This window comes from Scleropages formosus, chromosome 5, assembly GCF_900964775.1.
Source record: "Scleropages formosus chromosome 5, fSclFor1.1, whole genome shotgun sequence".
NCBI classification, from domain to species: domain Eukaryota; kingdom Metazoa; phylum Chordata; class Actinopteri; order Osteoglossiformes; family Osteoglossidae; genus Scleropages; species Scleropages formosus.
Window position 1 is genome coordinate 10282742 of NC_041810.1, and position 11403 is coordinate 10294144.

Below are 11403 nucleotides of genomic sequence, written 5' to 3' on the forward strand. Positions count from 1 at the left end.
TCCGTAGCAGCCAGTGTGAAGAACATGTGTATATAGTGTCCCAAGGGCATTGTATGTGTGTTTGAGGTTTGTACTATACGTCTGCAGGACGCTTATAGAGGCCATATGCCCTGTGAGATGCTGGGAAGAGCACTTAGACAGCCTGTGACAGCTGTAGGTGGGGAACCGAAACACATTTCGCTCTGCTTCTGTCCGTGTTCCTCTTGGGAGTGCTGCAGCTTTCATTCCTGCACTGATCTGACATTTCTTGAAATGCTCCATCTGGTGGCTCTTACATATAGGGCCAGGTCCGCTCTCGCCCGCTCCACCCCTCTACCACCATCTCACCATTAAGCCATTTTACATCATATTTGTGTAACGATTGTTAAATACAGCTGGAGATCCCCTGTTGAGGACATCAACAGCAAAATGAAGCATAAATACTGAAATGATTTGCTAATATGATGGGACCTCAGGTGTGCATCTCAATCTATTTGCTTACAGGACCAGAATAAGTTCCCTGCTGCACATTTTGTCTAGTGCTTTGGAACCTGAGTTCAGCTATTGATACAGTACGGCTGAAGTTTTATAATCAGACATAGTGCTTTACCTGGTGTGTGTATCTGTGAAATTAACACATGGGAGCATATTGCTCTGGAAAATATAATAAAAAATAACATAACCAAAAAGGTCTGCATTACAGAGACCAAGTGGCCATACATAAAGTGGTTCAATTTCCATCTGTTTGTTCCTCCTTGTTTGCTAGATGAGGGGCCTTCGCTGTTCACTGGGTGCAGTCAGAGAGATGATGAAGCATTCGCTGAAGTGTGTGTGTGTATGTGTGTGTGTGGCTCCACGGGGACTCACTCCTCTCCAGTGTGATTGCAGTGAGTGCAGGCCGTACCTGTCTATTAGGAGGATTACGGTAAGGAGTCTGCACCGCAGTGCCAGTGGGAGGTGCGGTCCGACAGAGGCTCCCCTAATGCACACAGAGCAGTGTGTGGAGAGGCGCGGGAGCGGGCGGCTGGGGGAGCAGCTGGGGGAGCGGCTGGGGGAGCGGGCGGCCTGCGCACCATGGGCTGCTGCAGCAGCACGGAGGGTCTGCGGGTAAAGCCCTCGCCCCCAGGACACTCACTGTTAGAGCGAGCTGTGCTTGTCAGGCACTCTGTGTGTGTGTGTGTGTGTGCGTGCGTGTGTGTGCATGTGTGTGTGTGTTTGTGTCTGTGTCATGTTGCCATGTTTGGGTTGTTGGGGTTGTAGGTCACGTGCCTCACAGGCTGCTGTCATGTGTCTGGTTCTGATCCAGACATGCGGTATGGGCATTACATTTGGGAGATTCGTCATGTGTTGACAGCTTTCATGTGGCGTGTGTGTGTAACTTCCCTTCCAAGTCTGTGCGTGTGTTCAAGTTGGGTTTTTCGGCTTCTGTGCTGCAGCTCTGTGAAATGTTAGGCGTCCACATGACGTGTGCGTACATTTGTGATATCTGCCGTCCCTGTGGAATGTGACACTTCTGGCTTTTATGATGCCAGTGTTACGTGTCTGCTATCATAGTTGTGTGCATGTTATACAGGGGTGTGTATACATATGATGTGTACTTCGACACGTGTACGTGCGTGAGTGTCTGTGTGTGTGTGGGCACGCACAGTCCGAGCTCTGGATATCCTCCACCAAAGGCGCAGAGGTGGAGATGCCAAAGCAGAGAGAGAGAAGTTGTGCTTTCACACATCAGACACATCATCTGCCTTCTTCTGCAGGAACTTTCTTTTCATCACCATCCCATATATTCGCTCTGTCTGAACGCCGCGGTGTCGTGCAGGTGCAGGCAACGCAGGTGGAACAGCTAATATCAGGCCTCATTGTGGTCTCTGCCGTCCGGCTGCAGGACACGGGTATATTTAGTATGGATTTGACCTTGTTAAGAGCCGCTGCGTTCAGCATCGTTCCTCCTTCCAGCCCTGAAAAACTTTGTCCTCTCCTCTGTTTGTGTTTTCTACTTTCGCTCCGAACCGTGTATCATTATGACCACTTGATATTCTGACATCCTCAATTAAACACAAGTAGAAGGTGAGTTGGGCTCTCGTTTCCACACGTTATAAAGCCATGACAGCGACAGTGTCTCCCCTGCAGCGTGAAGATGCCCAGAAGCGGAGAGCTGAGCTGTCCCAGGAGCTGCTCTCCCTGCGTGGGGAACTGGGTAAGGACTTGGTGAGGACAGAGGCATGCTGGGTAAGACTGAGACAGGAGAGCCCAACTTTAATGCTTGGCTCTACACAAGGAATTGCCTCCTTTCCTCAGAATTTGAACAAAAAGGCACAGAGAACTATGAGCTTCAGCGCACTCAGAAATGGCAGAAGCACCACACATATCATATGTCATATTCATAAAGAATCGGTCAACAGTTTGAACTGTCAGTGATGCTTCCTGCGATGGGGGACAAGTGCATCTTTATCAGTACTGTCTTGGGTCATCTAGTCATAGGAAGGGTAAATACTGCATACAAAACCAAGGCTGTGATGAGGAGACAGAAGAGGCTCTCGGTGCTCTGACTGTCAGTGTTGTGTGCTGATATTTCCTCTCCCAGTGAGTGCAGTCACTGCGTATGAAAAGCTTCAGCAGGAGAAGGAGGAGCTGCGCGTGGTCTTCGAAGGCATCCTGCAGAAGCTCCAGGAGCAACACCAACGTGATCTGGCAGACCTGGAGGAGCGACTCAGAGCTTTCTACCAGGCAGAGTGGGAGAAGGTCCATGAAGCCTTCCAGGAGCAGGCAGACAAGTACAGGACGGATATGCAGCAGCAGGTGAGCTGAAGCTGACGTGGTGGCAACAGCCCTGTCTCCATCCCTGTAGCCGCTGCTTTTAAACGACTCTCCAACGGTACACCAGTCCTTTGCTAGTTAAATGCCGGGTTTGAATCTTATGGTGGGGCTCTTGATACAATCATAGGAAACGAAGATGGAGCCATTGCTGAAGAATAAGCAAACTTTAAAAGTGTGTCAGGTAAAGTTTGAGTTTCAAGTTGTCCAACTGCTCAAAGCTGACTGCTACCACCAGCCATCTAACTCAGCGTTTCTCTTAGCAACAAGTGCTTTATGGGTAGAAAACCAGCCTTGATAGATTGCATGAGAGCACCATTGTGGTACAGACAACAGAATTAAACCCTTCATCTGGCAAATCACTTTACAGTAGGGTGCCTGACTGCAGTGATCGTGTCCTGTTCAATACACACTCCTATGCGTGATTGTACAAACATGCATCCGTCTGGCTGTTCTTCCATCCCGCAATACATGTCTAGGCAGATTTCCAACCTTCCTGTGTTGGAACATACTCTACAAAGGACCCCGAAGGCAGGAAACCATCACAGGCCACAGCTTGTTATATCTATTTCTATTGCTATTACCTCTTTATCCCAGGCTGTCAGACATTACTAAATAATTGTAGTTATTTGGTAATTTCTGTTATCATTGCCTGACCCTAATAGTCCATCTGAAATGCAGTTTAACGCAGCAGACACCGACATTTTTTTACATCCCTTTTGTTTGTTATTTCACTGCTGAGTTGGTATTTTTATCTAAACTGTGTGAACTGAGTTCTGTGAAGGGAAATAGAACAGAGACCCTCCTGGGACTTCATCCACTAACTGTGACATTCTTTACCAGTCCTCTTAATGTAAAACAGGAATGGCACAAATCTCCGATAAATAGAAAATGCAAAAAATTTGCTTCTCTGAAACCACTTCATGTTTCCTTGTAGGTAGATGACTTAAGGTCCAAGCATGAGGTTTCCATGCGAGAGCTGGAAGCCAGCCATTTGGAGAAGGTGGAGAATGTGAAACAGCAGTATGAAGCATCTTTTGAAGGTTAGCCACAGTTGCACTGTTCCAGATAATTAAGTTCCCAAAACACTGATGCTTTGTAAAATTAGAATTTGTCTTGGGTGGACACCAACAAATGTGTCACCCTTGCTGTCTGAATACACAATCCATGTTTGGTGCAAAACGTTTTGACATTGTCTAGGATTAGACACTTGAATAAATTGTGCATTCACCCATTATAAAACTGTTAGCATCTCCTGAACCCATAACATTCCCTGTGATACTTCTTGCAGAACTCAAGAAAGCCCATGAGCAGGAGATCTTGACACTGGACAGGACAATGAAGGATGCAGAAACAGCGCTATCAGTAAGACAAAGATGTTCCTAGCTGCTATAGAGCATAATTCATTATGTATGTCTCGTTTAGAAAGTTCATTGTAAGACCCTATTAAGCAGTTGACAATCAAAATGTGCTCTTCCAGAAGCAAATTCAAGAAATCACGATGGAAAACAATGCTTTAAATGAGAAGATAAAAGCTGAAGAAGAAAGAAAGAAAATGTTGTCTGAGCAAAACCCGGTAATATATTGACATCTTCCGGTTTCCACTATGTGCCCCAGTTGACAAGGTTGGTGTTATTCAAGAAGGCCAATGTCTGCTGGCATTGCCTGTATCACCCAACAACTCCAACATGATCAAACGTGACAGGTGTATGACCTGGTGCAATGACAATGTCTATGATCATCATAAGTGGGGACTCTCCCTCTGTGAAATGGTAGAATAATGACAGGAACAGTCAAGAAATGCAGGCTTTCTGATCTGTGTACTAAAGTGACCCTCAATCACAGTGCCACACACTGGTTAGACATGAGCATGCAATGTCTCGCTTCACATACATGTTAACCAACGTTATGACATAAAATGAGAAAAGCCCTTAGGAGCCATCAACTGTCTTGGTGCTGATTGTATCTGTGTTGCTATTTTTGTGCCTTTTTGGCAAAGTAAAAAAAAAACTGTGAGGTGTAAAATACACACACACACACACACACACACACACATTTTCAGAACCGCTTGTCCCATACAGGGTCGCGGGGAACCGGAGCCTAACCCGGTAACACAGGGCATAAGGCCGGAGGGGAAGGGGACACACCCAGAACGGGACGCCAGTCCGTCGCAAGGCACCCCAAGTGGGACTCGAAACCCAGACCCACCAGAGAGCAGGACTGCGGTCCAACCCACTGAGCCACTGCATGTAAAATACACACATTCATTAATATGAATTTATGAAAACATCACTTACAGAGAAGCTAAGAATGAAATGGTTACAACGTATTAGCAACTCAGCAGTTGAAATAATTTTTAACTATACATGTCATGTTCATGTTATGCTCCTTGGTCATAACATCACACACAAAAAATGTGTAATTTTAGTTGGCAGCCAGAATCATGGAGGTCCACCTCCAGGAGCTATTTACCTGTGTTGATTCCTGAGTACCTTTTTCCAATGGCCTCTGATGATCTTCTGGGAAGTCCTCTTCTTGTTCATCTTACTCTATTCTCTATTGCAGAAGGATGCCCACGCCTTGTACTTGGAGCAAGAACTAGAGAGTCTCAAGGTAGTCCTGGATATCAAAAACAAGCAGCTCCATCAGCAGGACCAGAAGCTGGTGCAGATGGACAAGCTGGTGACTGAAAATAAACATAAATCATTATTTTACAATTATTTGCATTTTGCCTGAAACACAGGAAACTGACATGTTTATACTACAGATGGAAAGAAACATGCAGCTGGATGAACGTCTTCAAAAAGTCCAACAAGAAAACGAAGACCTCAAAGAGAGGATGGATAAGCATGCAGCTCTGTCCAGGTACGGCCGCTTCTTGCCTAAATTCCTTTCTTTCATTAAATATTCCTCTATTTATACCTTTTGCTCACCTGTATGTTGAGAGCTTATCTAGCTGTTGTATTTTATAAGGATTTTAGAAACTAGAAGCTATAAAATAAAATAGTTATAAAATAAAGTGAAGGAAATCCCCCATTTTGATGAGTGAAATGTCCTCGTCCTCATCTCTAGAAAACGTGAATGTGGCCAAACGTGGAAAACTGGTCAGATGTTTGTCTCCTGCTGTTGCACCCAACATACACTTTGTCCATCTCTCATTTTATCCATTTTGTCTCCTCTGTTTTGTGTCCCACAACCTCAGGCAACTGTCCACAGAGCAGGCCGTCCTGCAGCAGTCTCTCCAGAAGGAGTCAAAAGTGAACAAGCGTCTCTCCATGGAGAATGAGGAGCTTCTGTGGAAACTCTACAACGGGGACCTGAGCAGCCCCCGCAAGCTGTCGCCATCCTCGGTATCCCCATCCCTCCAGTCCCCCCGTAGCTCGGGCATTTTCTCAAGCGCCCCAGTCTCACCCAGATAGCAGCCGTTTGCCGCTATGAAGCCCTCCTCAAGACTCCAGTGGACACTGATGTCCTCCAGCCAAAAGACTATGTTAACCATGCAGAATCACATCCTGGAAAAGCACTAGAAAACGGACCTGCTGTGCGCATACCCTAAGTGGAAACCTCAGATTCTGCAGAAAGCTGTGACCTCTGTTGTTGACGCTGTGAGACCGTTGTTCTTCTGGCACAGGGATAGATGAGAGAAGCAGCTCAGCTGTGAAAAGCCTGCAGACAGCACAGCCTACCTTCTCAGTAAAGGTTCAGCAGTGCCAGTCATATGCATCCATGAAACACGCAAAACCAAAAGCCTTTGAAATGACATTGATGAAGATGAGAGTTGCTTATTATGAACTGTATGTGTGTTTACAAAAAGTATGTATGCTTCCTGTGAAAATGCATGTTGCAGTATTTGGGAAAAGATCCCTTTACAGTTACTATCGGTGAAGATCCGTTTGCTTTCAGAACTGCTCTCGCGTGCAACTGAATTGTCTATTTTTATTACATATTTTTCAATAAAGTTGCCTTGTGTCATCCATAGTTTTAAGCTGATAATTAAGTATTTCACTCTGAGATGTGCTGAACGGACATTTAAGTGCAGTTAAATGTTGACTAGTCTCTGCATAATGCATGTGGTGATCATGATGAATTTCTTCTATTATAGTGTCAACTCTCAGCCGAAACTAAGGTTAGGGTTAGGGTTACCACTCGGTGGCTGTTTTTTAGCTCTTTTCAATACCTACCCAATCTCCTGGCTTCATTAGCAGTTCACTACCTCTGCTGCAACATGAGAAGAACATGCAGTTTCCATGGGTGATACCATGGCACCCCGTGCAAATGATGATTACAACAGACACGATGTTTTTTTTTTCATGCTAATGAAATGAAATGAGGGAACGCTGGAACAAAACTGTGCCATTTGTCATTGTGACCCCTTACATTTTGCTAAATCCCGTGGTCACATTAAACTGGAAATTGGAGGTAGTTCTGCCTTAAAATGTAATCATTCATATCCCGCAGCAGGTGAAGCAGGCTCAAGCATGTCAGTCTCATTTGTACAACAGGAGGACACGGTTTGGTGCAATTCAAATGAAGAGATATAAAGCCGTGGTATCATTCCGAACTGCTCACCAAGCAGCAAGTGTAAGTATTTACCTCTAATCACCTTTCCGTTCCCAAGTAAAATGTGAAGGAAGAAAGCCAGTAAGAGTTTAGAAATGGCAGCAGAAGAATCACAAAGCAGATGAATGGAGTCCTGATGGCTTCCGTGTTGATCACAGGTAAATGTGGTCATAGAGTTATGCCGTGCAGGTGGATGAAATGCTGTATGGCCATCTGTTCATGTCTCGTGCTACAGGACTTTAAATTTCATATTGGTTATGCTAGAATTTTGCGGATATGGGCCACGGTTGGGCTCAGCCAGGCTGTCCCGGGTGATTAACTGTAATGGAGGAGCGGGGCATGAAACGCCCATAGCAATACAGAGGGGAGAGAACACACCTACTTTAGCCACTAGATGAAAGATACTGCTTCCCTCAGTGCTTCTCTTTACATTGAGGCCAGGAGTGCTGTGCTGACCATCACTTTTAAATTCACTGTTGTAGACCAAGCTGTGCAATTATTTTCAGGAAAAAATATTTCCCATTCCTAGGCATTTAATTCGACCAACTTTTACACTCCCAAAATTCAATAACACAGACAACATAAGGCAATTCTGAGATGGCTAATATTAGTTATAACCTACAAGGTACAGGAATGAGACAGATATGAGTAAAACACATCAGTGGGATGAGTCTTAACTAAAAATAGAGGATATGCTATAAAGGGCAGCTGTTCTACCCGACGTTGAAATCAGTATGTTGGCTAGAGGGGGTCCACATGGGTGGCCACAGATGTCTCGCCATATTTGTTTTTGGCTCTGCAGATGTATCTCCCAAAGTCAATGGTCTCCATGTCTTCCAGTGTGAGCACGCTCTGCGAGATACGGGTGGTGTGACCCATGCCTCGGGAGATCAAACGCCAAGACTCACGGATGTCCACCGGGCGCTGACCCTAAGACAAAGAGAATCCAGCGTAAGTGAGGCTTGGGTTTAGCTTCTTCTAAAACAAAAGACTCCTTTGTAACATATTTTGTAGTTACTGTGTCCTGACTGCATTTTTTTTTCACCTAAACAAGGTATTTGTGTTGGGTGTCAAAAGGACTTGAGAAGCCAGGATGGTTTTGAGAAGTCTGGATAGTTGCACTGAGCAGTCCCATGACTTGTTCCACCCAGTCTGTTGCTCACAGTGATACTCACTTGGCCTGGAAAAGTCCAGGTAAAGTCTACCTCCACCTCTGGCTCCCCGAGGACAGTGCAGGTAATGTTGAGATTGTCACCCCCCTTTAGAGAGGAGGAGGATGCTTTGATGGTAACAAAGGGAGGGCCGCTGGGAACTGTAACAAATACATGGAGATATTTTTGGTGGAAAAGAGAAACCCACCCAACTCCCTTTAAAGTCTCTCGTGTTTTGCTGACTATCCAGATCATATGCACATCTGCAGGACCTGAACATGCTGGTACTAGTAGGACAATATGCAGTAATGGTCACTTCCTCCTCGGCTATCAGTCTATGTTCCTCCAGGGTCTATGATTTATTGGTGTTTATTGCTCCTTACCTTCCACATAAAGCAGTTGATACTTGTTGGAAATCTGTAGTGCCTCCTTAGTGGCGGCCTTGCAGTAGAAGACACCCATGTGCTTGGGGCGGGGCTGTGGAATGAGGAAGCCCTTGGTGGGGTTGAATGAGATGTGAGTCCCATCCACAGGCACTTCTTCTGGGGGCACCTCCCTGTGAAGGGACACCTCGATCTGGGGATTGGTCACTCGGCACGGCACCACAGCTGGCTGGTCTGGTCGCAGGTAGACAATCTCAAAGTGGATAGTAGATGGGACAAAGAGCTCATCCTTGTCTGATGAGACAGAACACAGGGTGGAATTTACTATAAACCTTAGTTTTTCCCAAAAACCACCACTATGTATTTGCACTAGTGAGTGTGGATGACGTAAACTAGACCAAAACCCATAGTAATTGTAGCCTGGAGTCACCTGTGAAGTAGATGTACGTAGAAGAGGTACGATCTGGGTCCTTTTCACACTCCACTCCATCACACAGCACAGGCCAGCAGCTGTACTCCCCGGTGTCAGAAGCTGAGGGCGATGTCAAGATCAGCTGGCTGTATTTGTCTTGTTGTTTGATGCTGGTTTTAGCCACATGGGTAGTGAGAATCAGAAATTAAAGATGCATCATCTGTGATGACCACAGTAAAGTTCTTAATTCATACAGAATTAAATAAGATCATCAATATTCATGCAGCAATCGTTCACTCAATGATACGTTACGTGATGGCTTATTCTAGTAATACAGTATGAGAATGCTTTCAGGAATTTATCGGTGACATTTCTGTTGAAGACGTCATTGATGTAGTTTAAAAGGTAATCCTGATGATTTCCCTTGTAACAAGGGCCTCGAGACAGGGAAGCTGCATATACCCCCTGATCAGTACACGTGTGGGCACCACAGGAAGGCATCAATAAAGGTTGTCAGTGTGGCGATGCACCTGAGCCGTGAGTCGTTATAGGTGTCCAGGTAGGCTGGGTACGCCCAGCCCACCTTGGCTCCTTTGCAGCGCAGCTCCAGGTCCTTCCCTGGTTGCACTATGAGGCTGTTGCCCAGGCGCAGGAAGCGGCCCTTGTCTAGGACCTGTGTGAGCAATGACCCTGCCCTTCCAGCTGATTCCTTCTCCTTCAGTTTGGGAAGGCGACCTTTCACCCTCTTGCCACTCAACCTTGTCCGAGTCTCACCCGGCTCCTGCCTGCGTCTGGTCTCCTGGCCAAGTCCTGGGAGTCGGAAGGAGGTAGTTAATAAAAGCAATAACCCACATTCAAACAGAGAGCACAGGTACTGGAACAGTCACCCCGAGTAACGCGGAAACCTTGATTAAGAGACGAGCGACACGCAAAACTTTAAAAAGTTTCCTCGCACTAATATCAGCTAAGCTGCTAAATAAAAGATGAAGCTCTTTCGTCCCAGTGCCAGCCAGCGTTTGCAGGATGTCTTCACGTGTCCTGTCTTTGAGCTTTAGTTGCTGAGGTGCTATTTGTTTGGTAGATGAGGCTCCAAGAAAGAGAGCAGTGAACTGCACTTCAGCAGCTCCGCGCTGCCATCTGGAAAACAGCACATTCAGCTCTTTTCCAGGTCCAAGCAGAGTAAATGGCAGAATATATATTTTGTAGTGGCACTAAGCGTGCCAGACAGGAGGACTCCAAATTGCATCAGTCCTTACATTTTTCTTCTTTGCCACTGAAAATTTTTGCAGTAAGGCATGTTACAAGCACGAGTGGGTGATAGCAGACAAATAAAATAGGAAGTAAATTTCTACTTTCTGACAGTATTTACCGCTTTCACCATATTCGCATCTGGTCTTGATTGTACAATTGTCACTGACTTTGAGACTGAAGAACTTCACTTTGGTGATGGTGTGTGACACACAACGGTGGAATAAGACAGAAGAAGAGGGAGGTGGAAGGGAGAGGCTGGGGCTCACCGTTCTCCAGCTGTGACCACAGCAGGACCAGCACTAACAGCAGCCAGGGCTTCATGGCGGCTCCAAGCAGGACTAGAGGCACGGAGTGTGGATCGGGACGTCTGACGGCACGAGCAGCCGAGTGCACAAATAACTTCTACATGCTCGGTATGGAGAGGAGAGGGAGAAAAAACACACACACACACACACACACACAAATTCCACAGAATCTTTTTCTGTTCTCCACCCCTCTCCTCCCAGCAGGCTGTAAGTCCCATTCTACTGCCGCCTGGTGGTCTTTGGGGAAAAAAAAAACAGGAAGCGGTTCTGGAAATCTGCTCGGCGTCGGAGAGCCTGGGGCAATTCGCACAGAACGAGGGCCATGAAGAGCACGTCCTCAGGAAAAAATAAATAAATGCCACTGGAATTCCAGGATATCCAGAGGCAAAAGATGGTAGAATCGAAATATATGTAGTTGCAGCTCCTTGAAATCTGTAAAAAGCCCTTCAGAGCACATGAGCTGAGCCCACAGAAGGAATCAGAGCCCATTTGATGTAAAACACATTTATTGACATCGGTTCATTCACAAGACGCACGCAAAGTTCTAG

At 46.0% G+C, this 11403-nt stretch overlaps 2 protein-coding genes across 2 annotated transcripts; one reads left to right on the plus strand and one right to left on the minus strand.

Moving 5' to 3' along the window:
* Positions 1-1017: 1017 nt before the first annotated feature.
* LOC108931106 (microtubule-associated tumor suppressor 1 homolog A-like) lies at positions 1018-6616 on the plus strand. Its single transcript, XM_018746703.2, has 9 exons — positions 1018-1086; positions 2110-2176; positions 2564-2778; positions 3731-3836; positions 4085-4158; positions 4274-4369; positions 5359-5475; positions 5561-5658; positions 5996-6616. Exons 1-9 carry the CDS (start codon positions 1054-1056, stop codon positions 6210-6212), a joined length of 1023 nt encoding a protein of 340 aa, XP_018602219.1. The 5' UTR covers positions 1018-1053; the 3' UTR covers positions 6213-6616.
* A 1260-nt stretch (positions 6617-7876) lies between these two features.
* pdgfrl (platelet-derived growth factor receptor-like) lies at positions 7877-11035 on the minus strand. Its single transcript, XM_018746719.1, has 6 exons — positions 10817-11035; positions 9830-10109; positions 9318-9469; positions 8888-9181; positions 8529-8665; positions 7877-8283 (listed from the first exon to the last, which is right to left on the minus strand). The coding sequence occupies exons 1-6, from the start codon at positions 10869-10871 to the stop codon at positions 8095-8097; spliced, it is 1107 nt and encodes a 368-aa protein (XP_018602235.1). The 5' UTR covers positions 10872-11035; the 3' UTR covers positions 7877-8094.
* Positions 11036-11403: the final 368 nt, after the last annotated feature.